This window comes from Miniopterus natalensis, chromosome 20, assembly GCF_054644295.1.
Source record: "Miniopterus natalensis isolate mMinNat1 chromosome 20, mMinNat1.hap1, whole genome shotgun sequence".
In the NCBI taxonomy this organism is placed as follows: domain Eukaryota; kingdom Metazoa; phylum Chordata; class Mammalia; order Chiroptera; family Miniopteridae; genus Miniopterus; species Miniopterus natalensis.
The window spans coordinates 8,629,353-8,651,212 of record NC_142100.1 but is presented as its reverse complement, the minus strand read 5'-3'; the positions used below and the strand labels follow the sequence as shown (position 1 = coordinate 8,651,212).

Sequence of the window (21,860 nt, the reverse complement as noted above, 5' to 3'; positions counted from 1 at the left end):
GGAACACTATAACCCTGAAATCCCACTCCCAGCTATACTATATACCCTGAGAAACCTGCAGATGTGCACCAGGATTTGTGTACAATGATGTTCACAGAGAGGTATTTAAAATACTCCAAAACTGGCAACAACCCAAATTTCAAACAAAAAAAAGAAATTACGTATGACATATGCATGCTCTGAATTAACACCTTGCTGACCAGCTACTTCAGGCTAGAACTCACCCGTGTGGCCGGCTACTTTGGTCAGCAAGGTGTTTAAAATTACTTAAATTAACGGAAGTGCAGACACAAGTTATCTCGTGACCGTTCAGCAACATTCAGAGACAGAAACACGTGTACACAGATGACCAGTCAACAAGGTTTAATACACAGCAGCGACTGGACAAACTATAACTACATACATCCACAGCGATGAATTCCATGTTAAATGAAAGAAGCAAGAAAGAACACATTCAATAATTAAGCATACCCTGCTTTGATATTTCAAGTTACCACCAGTACCCCTGATCCTTCTCCTAGTCTTTGTTTTTTTTAACCACAGCTCTTATCTTCTTGGCCACCCTCTATGCTCTCTAAGAATGGGTCTTTGACTTTTGTTGCTGTAGCCAAAGCACCCAAAACAGTGCCTGGTATCCAGTACTTGCTCAGTAAATATCTGCTGAATGCATTAAATACTTCCAATTACATAAAGCTCAAAAACAGGTAAACCTAAACACCACATTAATTAGGGATGCATACGGATAGTAAAACCATAAAACATGTAAGGTTATGAAAATAAGTCATGGTATAAGTAACCTCTGGGGTAGGGAAAGCAAATGCAACAGAGAAAATTTCTCACTCTTAACCTGGGCTTTCAAATGTACATATATATGTATATAATGTATATGTGTACATGTATATGTTACACACACACGGGGTGGGCAAAAGTAGGTTTACAGTTGTTCATATGGAAAAAGACATGTAGATTATGATCATTACAATAGCTTTATTGACTCAAAAGAATGTCACAACAGCACAGTGCACTTAGGTACAATCTCATAAGTGCTCAAATTGCCGGCTTTCGTTAGTCACACATTCTTGTATTCTACTTGCTATACTCAAGCACACTCTGACACAGAGTTGTTTTTAAATCTACTTTTGCTCACCCCAGTATATTTATATGCACGATACACATCACAGCAAAAATACTGGGGGGAAAACTCCATTAGCGCTTCTTCCCCAACCCCTACTCCACTTTGCCCAACTCTGATTCATCACTACTATGACCCAACACAAGAATCAGGTAACAACTAGAATAACTCAGGCTATAAAACAGTGGCAAACACTGTCTAGGAATTTGATAGGAATGTTGAGATTTACATTGATTCAATTATTATTTCCAACTGAATTAGGAGTCATCAGATATCAAATATTAGTAAATATAAGAAAATAAGAGTTTTCACATCAACCAAATAAGACATCAGTAGGAAAAAATACTTTTAGGTGCCACCAGCCAGATCTATGGATATGAGTATAGGGAGATGGAGATGGAGATATAATCTTAAATCAGCATGCGGGAACTATTGCAAATGTACCTGTATGCTGCCAAACTCAACGTTCTCATAATGGAAATGTGCACATTCAGCCATCTTCGGAAAGTGACCTTTAGTGAAGGGTAACCTGAAGAACATGAAATAAGTAAGTGAGACACAAGACACTAAAACAGCGAAGATTACTAAGCCTAAGGAGAAAATAAAATGGGTTTAGGAGCTCATGCAAGCAAACTATTTAATAAGCACATGCGCATGAGCACACATATACCCACACAAACCTTTTCAGAATTACACTGAATCAAATGAAAATTACATTTAGTGCACAGGTCAAAAAACAAAAACAAAAAACAAACAAACAAAATTAAAGAGCATCACTATACTCTCCTAACTGTCACCCAAGTTAATGCCCACAGAAAATCTGTGCTTTCAGTGAGTGATATGGAACCGAGAAGAGCCAGCTTCTAACCAGAGGCAGCATCCCCACCACAAAGCACAAAGCAGGTTTTACCTGTGCATGTTGTCGCAGCCCATCAGTCCTGGGGCGGGGGGTCTGGGTGCAGAATGAACACTTTTATGCTCGTCTTTTCTACACTTGCAACGAAAACACACTATCTAACCCTCTACCAGGTGAAAGGACGGTTCTTCTGTTTAAAACTGAAACAGGTACCTTAAGATACTTCACTTAAGAGAACTACTGGTGCCCATTTCGGGCCTTCCTGAGGGCAAAGCTGAGGTACAGCAATTCTCAGAACTCAAACAACAAACGACTTTCCTACACGAATGAGAACATGGATTAAAGGTACTAAGAAGGACATACGTGGGTTGTTTCTGTTGAACAAATGCGACCTAACAGACAATGACATAAAGTCGCAACAACAAAATGAAAGCATATTTTTAGACCAGAGATAATCTTCAGACCTCTTCCACTAACTGTTGAGTCATAACTTAAGGCTCACCAGTATAATTTAATGTATGGACAGTAAAAGCTTATTTAATAAGAAAGCTACATAAAAGCTTTAAGAGAACTAAAGAACTGATTTCCATTTATAGGAATTCATTTCAAAGCCACTGGAAAATTGTACTTACTTTTTTACATGTTTAACCTTCATACTGGCTGTACTGCCACATGTCTTAAGACTAAGGTCTCCAGGAATCTCAGGAACGTCTGCTCCTCTTGCCTTAAAAATAACAAAAACAAAAGATGTATGACTTGTCCTTTAGTATGAATACATTTTAAAAAGCAGAATATAGTTAATTTTAATGGTTCTGTTGACTCTATACCAAGAGCAATACATATTGATTTAATAATCTTCTTAAAAGTATAACTTAACTGAGTTTTAATTATTAAGAATAAGACAAAAACATTCACTTAATTTAAATATTTAACTTGACTGTATGAGAAAAAATTTTCTGTTAGAATTTTCATGCTCTTATACTCAAATTTCAAGATCAGCTATTGTGTGTCTCAGCACACACTTAAATCTCACCAGGGAGTTGGTGGAATAAAGTAACCTTGGTTACAATGATTAATAAAAAGTAAAATGCTAATATGAACGTAATTAGGAGATTACAACATGCATTGGAAAGTGACATGTAGATAATACTCCCAAATTTAGCCAGCCCTTCATCTGCCAGTTTTCATGTGGTGATTTCTTAACGCTAGTGACACGTTCAACAGCAGGGTTCCTCATGCTCTGAACAAAATAAACAGCAAATCCAAAAATCTACGAAAACATTTATGCTATATTATCCACGATTTATAACCCTAATTATTAGAGCCAATGCCACATGATGCAACTGGGGAGAATCCTATGGGCTGAGCAGTTAAATTGAGTTAAGAGGAGATCAACAAAGAAGAATGTAGTAAATATATGCAATGGAATACTACTCAGCCACAAAAAAAGAAATCTTGCCATTGGTGACAATATGGTGGGACCTTGAGGGCATTACGCTAAGCAAAATAAGTCAGATAAAGAAAGACAAACATGCCCTTGCTGGGCAGCTCAGTTGGCCAGAGCATCGTCCCAACACTCCAAGTTTTCCAGTATGATCCCTGGTCAGGGTACATACATGAACCAACCAATGAATGCATAAATAAGTGGAACAACAAATCAATGTTTTTCTCTCCTTTCTTTTCTCTCTACAATCAATAAATAAAAAAAGAAAAACACCATATCATCTCACTTATATGTGACATCTAAAAATACAAAACAAAAACAAGCTCATAAACACAGAGAAGAGACTGGTGGTTGACAGAGCAGGGGAGGAAGGAATGGACAAAATGGGCCAAATGTCCAAACTTCCCGTTATAAAATAAAGAAGTCATGGGGATGTAATGGACACGATGGTGACTAAAGTTAATAATACTGGATTGTGCATCTGAAAGCTGCAGCTCTACTTAGTAAAGCTGGACATGTGGGAACACTATTACTACAGTTTCCAGATGGGGACCGTGCCCAAAGCGGGTCTGCCTGGGGCTGGCAAGTAGAGTGTGGGTTCTTGACTTAGTGCAGGAAAGGCTCCACAAGTCCAGGTGATTCTGAGAGTACGTTTATTAAAGCTGGGGACAGTGAAACAAAGAAGGGCTTAGAACAGAAAAAGCAACAGGAGAGAATCTAGAAGGAGCTACTTTGGCTCACTGAGAAGTCAGAGAAAAGGGGCCTTGGAGGCAGGTGGAGAAGGACGAGCTGCCGCTGCCCATTACTCCCCTGGTTGCAAGTCTCATGGAGTCCCTTATTGTTTAGAATACGCAGCCTGAGAGGGAAAAAGAGAGGAAGGGGGAAAGGCTCGAGGGCTTGCTCCTGGGAGCAGAAGCATGAGCTGGGACCTTCCTTTTGAGGGTTTTTAAAGGCTGTGAGTTTAGGGGAGGTCATGAGGGAAGATCTCAATAGAACATTCATCGGTTTTTCCACAACTTAGGTCTAGATGTGATCTCTAGGGAGAAAAGGTCAGGCAGTCTAAGCCACACCCAGCCCCCCCCCCCCACCGCCCACGGTGGCCTTCTGTACCTGGCTGTAAATTGCTCTGGCCAGTTCGCTCAGCTGTCTCAGTTTCCCCATTTCATTTGTCAAGGAATTTTCCTAGCTTTTTACTGTCCTGCCTCACTATTTTGATGCACATTGCCAAGTAATCCTCCAGAAACACTGATCCAATTTACAATGCCACCAACCCTGTACATGAATGCCTTTGTTCTCACAACCTCCCAAACATTAATATCATCCACCTTTTACTTTGTCACCTAACAGGATTACTCCATCATCTTTCTTTCCTAATAAAATAGGTAAAAGAGTTGAATCGAGTTTCATGTTTTTAGTGAGTATCTGTATTATTGTGTATATATACTTATTCTTAGATTGTTTTTTAGATTTTTTCACAGAAAATAACATTTTTTAAGTTAAAGCTAGTCCTATCCTTCTGACATATAAATATCAAGATATTTAATAGCTTGCTATTAAAATTATGAACCTGGAAGATCTAGTCCGTACACCTCCTAATTTCAAAACTTACTATAAAATAATAGTAATTTAAGTCAGTGTGGTACTAGGCTGGAATTAGGATGGACAAACAAATAAATATAACAAATTCCAATAACAATTCAACCCAAAAGAATAGTACTGTGTCAATAAATAAGACTGATGAAGTTTTCTAAAGTATGCAAAATAGGAATAAACCTTGAACCTTCACAAAAAGTCATTCAAAGTGGAAATTCACTCGATGTGAGTATTAACAATGCTTCTAAAGGGAAACACAGAAGAATAACTCTACCATAAGTAAAAGTGCCTTAAACAGGAAACAAAAAAGCATTACTTATAAGAAAAAAAATAAATCTGATTACATCAAAATTAAAAACAAGTCATTTTTTAAAAAAACTCCTTATAATAAAATAAAAACTACCAACTCAATTTTTAAATGTCAAAAACTCTAAACACATATATCATATAAGAGGATACCAAATGACCAATAATTGTAGATATTCAATGTCATTACTCACCAAGGAAATACAAAATAAAACCATAATGGGGTAATATTGCACACTCTCCAAAGAGCTAAATTTTTTTTTTTAATTAACATACCAAAGTTGGCAAAAACATGCAACACTAAAACTCTCATTTATTGCTCACTGAACAGTAAAATCATAATAACCGGTTGGAAAACTGTTTGATAATTCCTACTAAATTAAACAACTACGTTCCCAAATATAGACCCAAAAAATACTCCATATCTACACAAATAGACATGTACATAAGCGTTCATAGGAGCTTTTATATAATTGCCAGAAAATGGAAACAACACAAATACACAAAAATGGGAATGGCTGAATAAATTATGGTATATTTATGCAACGGAATGCTTTGCTTGAAGAAAAGACACTTATTAACATTAAACAACATGAATAAATCTAGCCATTACTACAGTATGTGAAAGTGTGTGTATGTATTACGCTTCAATTAAAAATCAACAGAAAAAAATGTCAATAGAAATTTTTGTGAAATTTAAGCTGGTTTACATTTACCTAAAATAGTTATAAATGGGAAAACGATAAGGAATGAGAAAGAACCATATTTCAAAGACTATTTTTAAAAAGACTGTTTTCTAACTTATTTTATGGTTCGTTAACACAGACATCAAAACCACCCAAAAGACTTTCGACACCAGGACAAGATTAAGACAATCAGAAATGATGTATAAATGTATAAACTGTTTTAAGCACTAAAGTTCAACCATACAGAAAAGACGTAAGACGCTATGATCTTTAAGAGAAACAAATTACATAAGGGGAACTCCATATTCAGCCACACCCCTGATAAAGGGGACATCTTAGTAGCAGCCAAGCGGGGGGGGGAAAGCATATACACATATTATATTCACAGGACTACGAAAGAGAAAAGCAGAACACTTGCACTGAGTTCTCTGGATTGCTGTTTAAAACAACTGTCAACACAGAATTCTATATCCAGCAAAATTTATTTCAAAAAGAATGGGAGGCTTCCAGTCTCTTCCACTGTTTATAATAAAAACAGAAAACAAAATGAAATAAAATAAAAACAAGTAACTACCTGAGAATCCTAAAAAATTCAACGAGAGCAAGTGGACTGGGAAGCGGTCAGAACTTGAAGAACGACTAATAATAAACAGACCGGCAGCGCGCTTCCTGGATTCCCCCGCTGCCTCCTGGACTCGCCCAGGAGAAGCCGAATCATGATCTAAGTAAAAGGCATGGGGGCAGCAGAACCCTCAGGGCTTGAAAAATGCCCCTTGAATATGGGAAAAATAGCCAAGAGGTTTCTTTTTTCCCTTTTTTTTCTCTTCCAACATTTATCAAATTTATACATAGAAGATAAATGAAAAGGATATCAATGCTCTAATAAACAGAATTCCAAGTTATTTTATTTTAACAGGCTGCAAAGACAAACAAATGTTTATCATCAAGAATAAAAATTAAAAACTGACGGCTGTCAGAGGGGAGGGGGTTGAGGGGCTGGGTGAAAAGGTGAAGGGATTGAGCAAAAACAAACAAATATACACACAAAGAAACGTCACAGACACAGACAACAACAGTATGGTGACGGCCAGAGGGAAAGGGGGTGGGGAGAGGTAGCAGAGGGTAAAGGGGAGATAAATGGGGACGGAAGGAGACTTGACTCGGGGTGGCGAACACAAAATACAATATAGATGTCTTATACAATTTCACACCTGAAACCTATATAATTTTATCAACCAATATCATCCCAATAAACTCACTAAAAAGTACAAAAACACACAATTATCTAAGCTCTGCAACCTTCTATGACATTGATGGACCAAATTACACAGGAAAAATTCTACTATTTTATTATATAAATACATAAAATTTTTTTTAAATAAATTGATATCCCCCAAAATAATAAAAAGTAAAGCCCTGAATTTATATTCAAAACTCAATCACAAAAGTATGGCAGGGAGTACATTTTGTTTGACAAGAATTCAAGTAACAAGATCTAAGGTCTATAGTTCACCACAAGCTAAATAGAAGTCAAAAGCATAGCCTCACCCTGGCCGGTTTCTCAGTGGTTAGAGCATCGGCTCTCGGCCCAAAGGGTCCCGGGTTCGATTCCGACCAAGGGCATGTGCCTCGGTTGCAGGCTCGATCCCCAGTACGGTCGGGGCTCATGCAGGAGGCACCCAATCCATGTGTCTCTCTCACATCAATGTTTCTCAACCTCTGTGCCTGTCTCTCCCTTTCACTCTCTCTGAAAAGCCATGGAAAATATATCCTTGGGTGAGGATTTAAAAATAAAAAAAGTGTATCCTCGCTGGTAAAAAAGCTAATGCAGACTGAAAAAAACGTGGCATCTATAACAAGGCAAGTCTTTGTTTCTCCACAACTGGCACTGTTAAACCACAAAGGGAACAGTTCATCCATTTCAGGAAAACATAATTTGATATTGAAAACTTGCAAAAACAGAAATTGGCAATATTTAATCCTGTCTGCTTCCCTCCTCCCTAAACCCAGAAAAATATTCTACCATTCCTGCCACTGGTGCAGATCTTTAAACAATCTTTCAAATGCCTAAATTCTCTTGATCCCAAATCCAAGTAAAGCTATAATGCTGACTGGGTAACTGTGACATGATTTCAGTGGTGTAACGTGAGTTCTGGTAACAACCACACAGCTGGCTTCTTCTACAGCCACCCACCACAACGCTCACTCCTGTATTATCTACATGTGGGACTATCTCTCCAAAAGACTACAGAGTCCATCTTAACAGGAATGAGCAAAATGCCAGTGGATACTAAGACTTTTATCTAAGGAAGAAACAGGGCACTGGAGATGTTTGATATATAATCACAGAACTGAGCGAGGTCTCAAAGAGGGACCTGAGACCAAGGAGGAAGAAGCAACTTGGCACAGTGTTTAGTCGCAGTACTTAAGTTAAACTGAATTTTTTTTTATCATAAAAACTACTATATCTAATATATTAGACATATGGAAGAAAAAAAGTTCCAAAACTGTCAAATTTTTGAAAAATTAGAACAATGAGAAATAGTTTTACTCCTATCAAAATATGAAAGACTAAAAATGTCTGAATGAAAAGATATGGCACAAAAGACACTAAACATGACTGCACAGAATATAAATTAACAAAACCCTCTTATGCTTTTAGATAATAAAGATATTCATCAAAGTGAAACATATAAAACAAACTCAAATCCTGCTAATTAATGAAACATCAAAAACACATCCTGTATTATAGGGTATTAGAGAGCCATTAAATTTGTTTATTAAGAGTTTTCATTTAACACCAATTATAACACACTGTATATATAAATTCTTTCCAGGCAAGTTTTATGAAGTATTAGTGGTTTTAAAAATTCAGGGATATTTGTAATTTCCATCAACTAATGTTATCACATGTTAACTCTATTATGAAGTATAAATAACAGAAAAACTGTGTAACACCGTGGGAGGAAAAATTCCAGAGAGAATTCTTCTGAAAATTCTAAAGAGAACCCCTGCCAAGATTCCTACCTCACCTCCTGGCTATGCGAACACTAACCTGAGTAATGCTAGGAAGAGATGGCTCAGATATAATTAAAATTCCAGGTCAGTTGATCTTAAAATAGGAAAATTATCTGGGTGGGCCTACTTCAGTGGTCTCCCCAGGCTCCTGCTGAAGCATCCCCCAGGAAGATGCTGCTCTGGAGAAGGCGAGCCCTAGAATTAAGTGCAAATTCTGCAGGCAGATAGGTAAGTGGTGGGAAGTCCACAGAGCTGACTCGGTGCAAAGCCACCTCTCCCTTTGCCCTCGCAACCGTGTACTTCAGTGTACATGCTACAATCTGTTCCATATCCCGTTCTGCAGAACCTGAGACCCTCACTATTATCTCCTAAGGGAAACTTAACTCTTTCCCCTCTTCACAGAAATGCTTTTTAAATCCCCCTTCACAGGTGTCCCTACACTATGTCCACCAGTTAGTCTTTTCCAGAGATTTCCTCCTTCCAGTGAATCAGCCAACCTACGACACTTCCCATAATGTACAATGTGAAATACTCAATTTTCTCTTTAACTGCAGCACCTTAATAATAAGGCAGAATGCTTGTGTTAAACAGGAATAAAAGGAGAAATAAACTGTATATGGTTTATAATTATAAAGCACATTTCCAGGCATGACGGAAAGGGAGACATATTAACAAAGCAATAGTCTTTGAAACTAACAATTTGGAAAAAATTATGTAAGAAAATGTTTATATGATGTTAAATTTAAAACTCTCTGCATTTTAAGAAATCATGAAAGAAATATACCAAAATAATCTCACCACTGTATGAAATGGGATTATGGGTGACAGTCTCTTTTTTATTTTATTTTCAATTTTCTGCCTTTTCTATATATGCAGTGCTTTGTTTTATGAAGGAGGAAGGCTTTACCAAGAAAGGCAGAAAGCAAGCTAGCTAGCTAGCTTTTTCCACCTCTGCACATTACCTACCTTACAGCAACCATTTGCAAATGCATAGGAAACTGTCATAAATAAATGAGATCATATATTCTATGTAACTCTAATGGGCAAAACTTGGTATCCATACTATCCATATTTAGGAAAGAATAAGAATAAAAACACATTTATGATGGGATGTACACATGTTAAAGTGATAAAATGGATTTTTTTTTTTTTTTTCTAATCATTGAGCCAAATTATCAGATATCTGGTGGGAGTTAGAACCACAGCAGAGATGCCAATCAAAGCAGAAAAGAGAGGGGGAAATAATAACCTGTCTCCTCCCCTTCTCCTCCCTCCAATCTTCTACCAGTGCCTCTCACTAGCCAAACCGAGGCAGAATTCTGCAGTAAGGTAGCCTAGGAAATGTAGTTTGCAGAGACCAGCCTCCTGCAATAGAGAACAAAGCATAAGGGGAAGAAATCCCAAACCCAGATCCATGGCAGTCATTACTAAATGATGGAGATATATAATTGCATATATAGTATAATACCAATTATTTAAAATACAGATTATTTCATTAAAAATGCCCTCGTTTTGAAAAGGCACAGTAGTCAAATAACATCCAAACATAAACATACGTACATGTATAGGTACATATACATATATGTGATCAACTCAATAAAGGAGGTTCTAATACTAAATTTGTATTGTGAATAAAGAAAAACTAAGCAAAATGAGTAGTTAATACTAAAGAACAATAAAAGTGGACCTGAAATTGTTACAGAAAAGTCAACAATAACGTCACCAAATAAGCATTCACAAAGGATATGAAATGCAACCGGTGTAAGAATACACTACTATTTAAGTGGCCCAGGAATGTTCTTTTCTTCAAGGAACAAAAACCCCAAACCAGCATGCATGGCGAAAGGACGTTCGGACCAAAACCTTCTCTACATAAAAGGCAAGCAAAAAGTATCTGAAAACCAGTCAGAGGGGAAAGTGGTGACTTTCCTCCACTTTTCACTGTTTTTCCTTTAACAGACTCAAATCTTATTATATTTCCTTTATTACTTGTACTTGGAATCTGAAGAACATAACAGCTTTAGACTAAGGTTACAAATAGTATTTCTTGATAATAATGAAAAATAAAATCTCTGCTTAAAAATACAGTGGGAAAGCCCAGCCGGCGCAGCTCAGCGGTTGAGTGTCGACCTATAACAGGAGGTCACGGTTTGATTCCCGGTCAGGGCATGAGCCTGGGTTGCGGGCTCGATCCCCAGCATGGACCATGCAGGAGGGAGCCGATCAGTGACTCTCTCTCATCACTGATGTTTATGTTTCTATCTCTCCCTCTTCCTTCTTCTCTCTCTGAAATCAATAAAAATATATTAAATACATATATATAGTAGTAATGGGGGAAATCTTTGGCCTCTTGAAAAAGAAAAAATTTTGCAGGAGCTACCTCTATGTAGTAGGACTGTATACATGTACATGTGTATATGCATATACACATCCCAATAAACTGAAAAGGCGATATTTGAATGCAAAATTCATTCTATCAAGAAATGTAAACAGGACTGCCAGTTTCGAAATTCGACTGCAACTTAATCATAGTAAATAAATGCAACAAATCTCTGTAGTGAAATATGTATACAGAATTTTAATTAGTGCAAGTATTATTCCCTTTCTTACAAAGAACAAGAGAAAATGGGTAATAAAATTTAATAATCATCTTCCCAACACAACAGAAATGCTAAATGTATTAAATCTACAGTGTATTACATTATCACTAAAATGATTCTTAAAGAAAAGTATATCACAAAGAAATCCAATTAACTGAGTTATCTGTGTGAATATTTTCAGAAGAATTTTGATACAGCAAAATACCCTTGATGTTAAAAACTAATTACAAAACAAATTTCTTCACTTATTTCCTCCATTATGTTATCTAGACTCCCAACGTGCAAGTGCTAAGAAACAGAAATAGGAATCAAAGGAGGAGACAGGCAGGTTTAAGGATGTGTCTAATGCACAAAGCATACAAGTGGCTATCAAAGGAGCCCCAGAGTAAACTATGTGTTATTCCTATTTAATCTTCTATTTTGATGGGGAACACTAAAGCAAAAAAAATGACTTTTGAAACTGACTATAAAACTAGTTTTTTTGCTGCAAACGAGCTGCCTTTAAAGTTCACTTCCTCAGAAAGAAACATGCACAGCTGGGAAAAAATTACTCAGGAGCAATGCTTAAAATCATTTAGGAAAAATTAGTACCAAGTGCCATCAAAATAAAAATACACATTCTCCAGTAGGCAACAGCTGGATAATCAACTTAAAATTAACATACTGGCATACTAGCAAAATTTTTAAATATTCTGAAGTTTCTACTTTCCTATAAGGGAGATTACATTCATCTATTCACTCCTACCTGCCCCAATCATTAAAGATAATCCTACTGATTCAGCAGGTATTTACTCTGCTGAAAATATGGGGTTCCAACGCCGTATATAATTTTACCAGACATTTTATAAAAAGTTTCCTAAGAAAATCAAAAAACAGTATATGAGTAACTTTATAGGTACTTTGTTCAGGTAAATTACTGCTGTTCTTCTGTGCTGCTAGAAAACGGTCTGTTTCTACACTTGAATGTTGTACACCACATCTACAAATAACAATGTACATATAGTATTTAAACATATATTATAAAAACATAAAATAGAAATTCTTTCTGGGATAGGCAGGGTATGAACAGAAGAAGGGTGGAAGGGAACCAAGAGCCACAAATGATGGAGACACTTAATTGGAGATTTTCTATTAAAGGGAGAAATGGCAAGATTCTAGACTACCCACGACCTCCACTCTCCTAACTGCACATTTTATGTACTTTCTCCTTCAATATTTTATGTTTAAATTTTTTTTGAAAAGTCATATATCAAATTCTATAATTAAAAGTAACATCCAAATCACTTAATGTCTTATATAGCGCAATATTTGTAATGTAGTTTTTAGTTTAATAATTAACAAGTAAATGCTGGGTTTAAGATCAGATCACCAGTTCAAAAGATTTTAGGCTTAACCTTATAAAACTACCCATTTTCAACACTTTTTAACCTATAAAATTAGCAATTTCATACAACTCAACCTAATATAAATCCCAGAACTCCCAGCAGTGCATTAGTTACCTTCAATAACTAACAGCATTTGATCCATGCCAGAGAATTTCCTCAATCTTTAGCCAGAACAGGATGCACCATGTGGGGTGGCTTGGGGTTGTTTATTAAAGAGCTTTGAGTATACTGGCAGACACTCTAAACCTGGGCTTTGTATGTAAATCAATGGGTGCATTTGTGATTTTTCACAAAGCAACACTAAATACAACATCCAGCTTTTAAAGACTGTGAAATAATGATAAACACCATCAGTTTCTCTGAATTATAAGTAAAATTAGCCCATCAGTCACAAATCAATAGTTAAACATCACACAGTAATAAAATGCTAAAGAAACTCATTGAAGGAGCATGTGCAAAGACTTTTTCTTTTATTCAAATTGCAAATGTTTTTATAACTGATGGGTAAAGGGAACCATAGACAGTGGACCACTATCTACCCAATGAGCAGTGTACAAAATACACAGCTCTCCCAAAATTACCTCTTCAAGATCTTTCAGGAAGAATTACTATTCTTCCAACCCTCACTCCTCGTTAGGAAGCAGGCGACAGAGGGAGAAATCATCCAACACAAAGGGTACTTTTGAAAAGTCTAAGAAAAATGTAATGATCTAACTTTTGTTTTAAAACAGAAAGAAAAGAGAGAAGGGGAAAAAAGAAAAAAAAGAGAAAAGAGAAAAGAAATTCATATTAACAAATAAGATCAAGAAAAGCAGGAAAATTAGGGCATCCTGAAGGAAAAACAAGTGGTTCAACTTGTCCAGAGAACGACAATTTCATTCATTCAAAAAATATTTACCGAGAATTTACTATGCCAGACACAGGTGACCAAACAGTAAACATAAGGGACAAAGTCCCTGTACTCAAGGAGCTTACAATCTAGTGGAAAAGAAAGACAATATTTATACAAATATTCTGTATTTCTGAGCACTAAGGAGAAAATTAAAGCAGTGTAAGGAAAACAGAGAGACGAGGGCAGTGTTATTTCATCTAAGATGGTGAGAAAAGGCAGCATTTAACTGTAGCATTTGAAGAGAGAACTGGAGGAAGAGAGAGCACGCTTTACAGATCACACAGGGAAAGCACTTTCAGAAAAAAACAAAACAAAACACCACAAACACAAATACAAAGGCTCCCGGGTGAAAGAACGCTTGGCGTATTCAAGAAATAAATACTAAAAAGATCAATGTAACTGGAGCAAAATCATCAAGGAAGGAAGGCCTTTGGCTTTTAAGGAAAAGTAACTGAAACTGTTTCATTTATAACAAATGCAAGGTTTTAAACCTGGGTGACTGAAATAAAGCTGGTGCTATTAACACTACCTGTAATGTTAAAAAGAAACTCGTTTCAGGGAGCAGGAAAGATGAGATTTTGTGAAAATCTGTAGCTGACAGTTTCTACAGGGCCTCCAGCTGGGGAACGAATTCTTACAGGGCCAGAGATGTGCCGTGGAAGCCGTGGGTACAGAGATGGCAGTTCATTCTGCAGGAAGGTACAGAAGCGGGAGGAAGCGAACACGAAGAGAAGGTGCAGACGCCTGGGAATGCCTGCTGTTAGCTGGCGGGAAGAAGAGAGACGGAGGAAAAACGCCCCCCCTTCAGGAGTAAGTCCGTGTGAGTGTGAGTGTGAGTGTGAGTGTGAGTGTGAGTGTGAGTGTGAGTGTGAGTGTGAGTGTGAGTGTGAGTGTGGGGGGGAGAACACGCACGAGAGAGCGTGTGCTCACGCACAGCTATGTGTCTGAGAGAGGGAGAGGGAGAGCATGTGCCTGGACACACACAGTGCTGACAACACCAAGAATTAACTTTTTATCTTTTAAAAATTTTCAATATTTTGGAAGTTCAAAATTTACTTTATTTTTCATGACTCTAGTTGTTAGCATATGTGACATTTTAAGCCAACACCGATTTTATTTCATCGATAGCAATTTCATTTGCTACCACATGACCTACTCTAGCCTTGAGCCTTGAACACAATAATTTTAATGATATAAAAGATAACAAGTGAGAAACTGTTCCTAATGAAAGAAATTTGAGAAATAACAAGATATATTCTGAGAATATTGAAATGATCGATACTAAAAATAAAATGCAGAAACGCTAAGAAGTAGGATGATTAGGGAGGTTTTTATTAAAATATTCAAAACTGTGAAAGAGTTCCTCTTTCTTTTTACATCTTTTATCTTATTTTTCTAAGACCCTAATATTTACTATATAACTTATTGTTAAATCATTGCAAATAAATATTTTACTCTCAGTTTTTAAAAACTCTAGCTTTTGATTTCTTAACATACTAAGTTATTTTGTTACAAATTTATGAAGAGTAATAAATAAATCATGAGCCATCCATCAGAAAAGGAGAGAGCCCTATTTTAGGGTTTGTTCTTTTTGTTTTGATTTTAAAATGACTATTTAAAGCATACCAAATACTAAAAAGGGGATCCCAACAAATAAAACTCCAGGACCAGATGGCTTTATTGATAAATTCTTCCAAACATTAAAAGAAAAGTTAATACCAATCCTTCTCAAACTCTTCCAAAAAATAAAAGGGAAAACTTCCAAACTTCTTTTATGAGGCCAGCATTATCCTGATACCAAACCAGACAAGGAAGCCACAAGAAAAAAAAAAAGTCACAAGCCATCTGTTTTTGCAACATAGATGCACAAATCCTCAACAAAATATTAGCAAACTGAATTCAACAGTACATTAAAAGGATCATATACCATGAGCAAGAGGGATTTAATGCAGATTCAAAAATAGCTCAACATCCACAAGTTGATCAATGATCATCTCAATACATGCAGCAAAAGCATCTAACAAAATTCAACATACATCTACCATGAAAGCGCTCAATAAAGTGGGCACAGAGAGAAGGTACTTCAATATAATAAAGGCCATATACGACAAGTCCACAGCTAACATCACACTCAAAAGTGAAAGCTGAAAGCTCTTCCTCCAAAATCCAAACAAGACAAGGATGCCTGCCTACTGTCTCTCACCACATCTATTCAGCATAGTACTGGTAGTCCTAGCCAGAGCAATTAGGCAAGAAAAAAAAAAGAAAAAAAAAAAAGGGATCCAATGTGGAAAGGAAGAAATAAAATTGTTACTATCTGCAGATGACATATAGAAAACCCTAAAGGTGCCACCAAAGAACTGTTAGAATAAATGAATTCAACATTGCAGGATAAAAAATCATTATACAAAAATCAGTTGTGCTTCTCTACACAAATAACAAACTATCAGAAAGAGAAATTAAGAAAACAACCCCATTTCCAATTACCTCAAAAAGAATAAAACATCTAGGAATAAATTTAACCAAGGAGGTGAAAAACCTGAACAATGAAAACCATGTCATTGATGAAAGAAACTGAAGAGCACACAAACAAATGGAGAGATATTCCATGCTCACGGATGGCAATAATTAATACTGTTAAAATGCCCAAATCCAAAGCAATCTACAAATTCAGTGCAATCTCTCAAAATTCCAAAGGCATTTTTCACAAAAATAGAAGAAACACTCCTAAAATGTGTAGGGAACCACAAAAAATACACCAAATAGCCAAAGCAACCTGAAGAAGTACAAAGCTGGAGGTATCACACTTCCTAACCCTAACCCAGCCCACCGCCTGCTTCTATAGAGCCCATAAGCTAAAAGTAATGTTTACATTTTCAAATGTTTAGGGGTAAAATCAAAAGAAGTATGCTTGTCTAATGATATGTGAAAATTACAGGACATTCAAATATCAGTGTCCACAAATACCATTTTATTGGAACACAGCCACACTCATTTATGTATTCTCTATGGCGGCTTTCACGTTATAATGACAGGGCTAAGTAGCTGCGAAAGATCTTATGTGGCACTCTCATCAATTCACACTGCTGTTCAGCACACCATAAGTTGCAGTATTGAGTTACAATTCAAAAGTATTTCAAGTCCCACAGGTATCACCGTACCACATTTTTTAAATTACCAATTCATACAGATCATGTAAAAATAAGCAAAGAAGAGATAAGTGGGCTCTGAATGTCATGCTTTTAAGGCACAGAAGAGTATGGGTCTTGTTTTCAAATTAAATGGTAAAACATTGTGTTTATTATGCAGTGGCACTACAATTGTGCTAAAAGAATAGAATATATATCAATATTATCAAACTCTGCACTCATCACAATATTCTCAACCCACAGGAAAGCAATAATCTGAAAAATTCTAAAATTCTAAAAGGTTATATCATCACACAGAATTTCTTCACAAACATAGAAACAAGACTGCATCCAAAGTAAATTTCCAGGTAGCTCATTTGTTAGCCAACAAGGAAAGTAATTTATCATCTACCAACGGTGAGTCAATTAAACTGTATTTGACTGCAGAAGCCAAAGAAATGCATCCAGAGAAAACAAACTGTCTAAGCCTATTAGCCTTTTGGAGAGAACAGCGCTGCTTCAAGAGTTGACGTTTTGGGGAGCAAAATCAATAATAAACTAAAATAACAAGGCAGAATATTTCAATTGGTTTTCCTTGACTCTTGATGAATCAACCAATACTGCTCAGCTGTTGAAGAGTCAATGCAGAGTTTAAAGTGAATCAAAAATTAGCTCCTATGTAGAGTATGCGTGTGGCAACTACAGGCCACAGTTTTCGCAAATAAACTCAGCAAACATAAGTTCAGTACAACCTGAAGTGGAATCTACTAAGATACTTTAAAACTGCTTTTGGCAAAAAATATGTGTGGAGCAGAAAAAGGCTTAGACATACTTTCAGCCTCTGTTACTGAACACTAAATAGCTTTTGTAATTAGTTTTTGCTGCAAATTTGATGCTATAACTTAATGAATTTTGCCAAAAATTAAAAGGCAAGACATAGCTTATATAAGAAACTTACAATGGAATAACATTGTCAAAATCGCAAGTATTCATGAGCTGCTATGCATACTTCCCAACTATCAAACATTAAAACAAGATGGGGGATCTCCATCACCACATAGATTTGCAGTTAGTATATATTCCAAGCTCAAACTACAGTTCCAGCAGGATTTTTCAGACCACAATACAAATGCAAAGTAAATCTCCATACAGCAAAATCCATTTAACTGCAACTGCAGAGCTTCCATCTAACCTTCATTTGGAAATTTGCAATGTTATGCTAAAAGGCAAATATTACAAGAAAAATCTACTAGAGTTCTGAAAATGCCTTCTAAGCAATGAATATGCTCAATTAAAATCATATGCTCACAAACTGATGTCAGTATTTGGCAGTATGTATCTGAGTGAAAAGGCATTTTCAAAAATGAAATATTATAATCTTATTACAGATCAGCATTGACAGATGAACATTTGCATTCAGTTTTAATAAGAAATACTAACTTTTAACTACAATTAAATAAAATGAATAAAATGTTACTTTACACAAAAAGATTTCATTTTTCTTATTAAGGGGCCTGAATTACATAGAGTTATAATAAATTAAGTGGGTATTTTAAACATATATGGAAAACTACACTGCATAGGATTTTTCCACCTAACTCCCCCACAAAAACTATTGCTCCAGCATCTCACTAAATGTAAACTCCATTCTTCAGGTTGATCAAGCCAAAAACCTGGAAGTCATCCTTGACTTGTCTTTATCTCACTCTCTATATCACATTCATCAGCAAAAACATTTGGCTTTATCTGTAAAACTATATCCAGAATCTAACCATTTTTCATCATATCCGCCATCCTGGTACAAGCTATCATCACTGTTCACCTATTGCAGTAATATTCTAACTGGTCTCCTTATTTCCTCTTTTACCCCCTCATGTAGCCTATTCACAGCAACCAGAGATTCCCTTTAAAATTCTAAGCCAGATCATGTCACTTCTCAGTCAAAAATCCTCCAGTGGTTTCCCATCTCACTCAGCATAAAAAAACCAAGTCCTTATAATGGGCTACAAGGAACTATATGACCTGCTCTCCACCCACCCAACCACTTCTCTGACCTCATCTCCTTCTGCGGTTCCCTGGCTAAGCTTCAGCCACATGTCCTATTTTTGTGTTTTTTCCAAAGCTTTTTAATCCTATGCCACAGATTTTAACTTATTCTTCCACTGCCTGAAATGATCTGTTCCCTGATAAATCTCCTCCCAGAAGCCATCTGTAACCACCCTCTATATCTAGCAACTATCCTTTCTCACTGTCTGCCACTCTGTAACCCTACTACTCTGCATTAATGTCCTACAAGAGCATATATCACCACTTAACATATAATATTTTTATTTAATTACTTTTCCTCCTACCCCATTAAAATATAAGCTCCACAAAGGCAGGAAATTTGTGTGATTTATTCAGGGTTCTACCTAGAGTCTAAAACAGTGCCTGGAATAAATTATTTGCTCGATAGATAGCTATCAATGAAAGAACACAGCAACAACAAAAATTTTCCATAAGAAATGCTTCTTCAGTTCCTCTTCCTTATGTAAGTAAAATACACATATATACATGTACATAACACTGATTTACCATTGCACTGAGTGTTTCCTCCCAGTCGGGCCGCTCTCGAGGGTGAACGTTTCTGTGTAGTTCTGGAACAAAATCATCCTCTTCAGAATGTACCGAGGACTTCATCTTCCTAGAGATCAAAACATGAAAGACTTTGATAAGAATTTACATTTCTATAAAAACTTTCCAAGGATCACAATTCAAAGAACAGAAAATTATGTAAGACTTAAAGATTAGTTAAAAGAGCTCTCTGGTGGCTAGTATTGCTCAGTTTCTCCTCTAGTTTTCAGAGATCTTTCCTGATGTATCAAATGCCTGCTTTTATTCCAGGAGATAAAACTAAGGTTTATAACTAGTTAATATGTGGTAATTATTATATAAGGACAGATTTTATCAGTTCAACACAGTTGGAACCTTGAAAAGATCTGCAACAGCCATCAACATTTATAGAACTGTGTTAAGCATTAGTAAAATTCCAGGATGAAGGGAAAGACACAGTGCTTCTGTTTCCAATTTACAGCGGAGAGTGTATTAAACTCTCAGGGACAGCAACTCTGACTATTGGACAAAACACATAAAACTGCTTGTCTGAAGGCTCAGGAGAGCAATCAGTACAAACAGAATTTCTGGGACTAACTACATTCTTTAAGAGAAGAAAACCCATGAAGCAAATTTCATATTTAACCATTGTTTTTGTATAGTAGACTTTCTAAATCAATGGTTGAAAACAGAAGCCAAGAATAATATTGTAGTCTAACTAGACTGAAGAGACATAGGCTGGATACTGGGGTACCAAAGCGCATGGGGATTCAGGGTAAAAATACTACCCCCCAAAAGACCTGTAGAGTAAGAGTCCAAAAATCTACGTGGAAATTCCCCTCAAACTTCTGGTTCCTCAGCTTACAAGTATGTAGGACAAAAAGCCAAGAAATCTACCAAAAAACAGCTGCTGGGCAACTAATGGGCCAAGCAGACATTTCACAGCCGAGCCATGCTGAGGAAACGGAGGTTAGCAAGCAAGCACTGCCCAAAACAGAGGGGCACTGAAAAAAACAAACAAAAATTGGGACTCTCAACTGAGACTCCAGAGAAGCCATGCCTTAGGACTAAGGACAAAATAGCAATAGATGAGCTCAAACAAAGCCTAAAACCAAGCCTTGACATGATCAGAACTGCCAGAAGAAAAACTAACTCTTCAGAGTAAAATAACACTCTACAGACCCCTTGCAAATTGTTCATTCACCTTGTCTGCTATCCAGTAAACATTATAAGGTATGCTTTAAAATAAACAGGAACAAATGAATAAAAATTTGAAAAAACTTAGTCAAAACAGAAAAAGACTTACATTTGACTTGGATTTTAGAATTATCAGAATGGGAATTAAAAATGGCTATGATAGATTTCTGGCATCTGGTTATGATGTAGAAAGGTGTAAAAAGCATCACTCCCAGTCTAACAACAAGACAGATAACTATGAAATCACAACTTTTCTTGAGTCCATCGGAAAACTGAGGTCTCAGGGCAACCAACTATTAGCCTAAACTCTAAGGAACAACAGGAATACCCAAGATGATCTAAATCACAAGCAATTACTTGCCTAGAGCAAGGCAGGGGTAAAAGAGAGATACACAAGTTGGTAAGAAAAATTCAGTTACATTTTTATCAAGCTGATAAAAACATAATATGTTCAGAAAAAAGTATGTTCATAATAAAAAAGATGAAAAGATAAAGAACTTCAACACAAAATTGGAATCTATGAAAAACAATCAAATGTTCATCCTAAAAATAAAATATCTGAAATCAAGAATTCAAAGGATGGGTTTAAAAGAACAATGAACATGGCTAAAGAGAGGATTAGTGAACTAGAAGATTGTTCAGTAGAAAATATCTACAATGAAGAACAAAGAAAATAGGAACAGAAATACACAAAACAGCAGAAAACACAGCAAGCTTGGTAAAAGGTCTCAAATATATCTAAACTAGCAACTCAGAGATAAGAAATATGATGAAAGAGAAAAAGGGACAAAAGCAATATTGAAAAATGATGGCTGAAAACTTTTCAAAACTGATGAAAGTCATCAAACTACAGATTGAAGAAGTCCTCAAGCAGGATTTTTAAAAATAAAAACAAAACAAAACAGAAAAACACGTAGGTATATTATACTCACACTGCTATTTTTAAAAAAAGATTTTAAAAGCTAAGAAATTCTTAAAAAGAGAGAATAAAAGGCAGAGGATAAAAGACAAGTTGATTTCAAAGAGCAATA

General features: G+C 36.2%; 1 protein-coding gene across 2 annotated transcripts in view; it reads right to left on the bottom strand.

Moving 5' to 3' along the window:
- ARHGAP32 (Rho GTPase activating protein 32) overlaps positions 1-21,860 on the bottom strand; it is a 215,422-nt gene that overhangs the window by 106,370 nt on the left and 87,192 nt on the right. For both annotated transcript variants that reach the window (XM_087828834.1, XM_016204467.2), the window contains exons 2-4: positions 19,615-19,723; positions 2,621-2,712; positions 1,577-1,661 (exon numbers count right to left, since the gene is read on the bottom strand). In XM_087828834.1, the coding sequence (XP_087684960.1) occupies positions 1,577-1,661; positions 2,621-2,712; positions 19,615-19,719 (282 nt within the window). In that variant the 5' untranslated portion in view covers positions 19,720-19,723. The remainder of the gene's footprint in view (positions 1-1,576; positions 1,662-2,620; positions 2,713-19,614; positions 19,724-21,860) is intronic.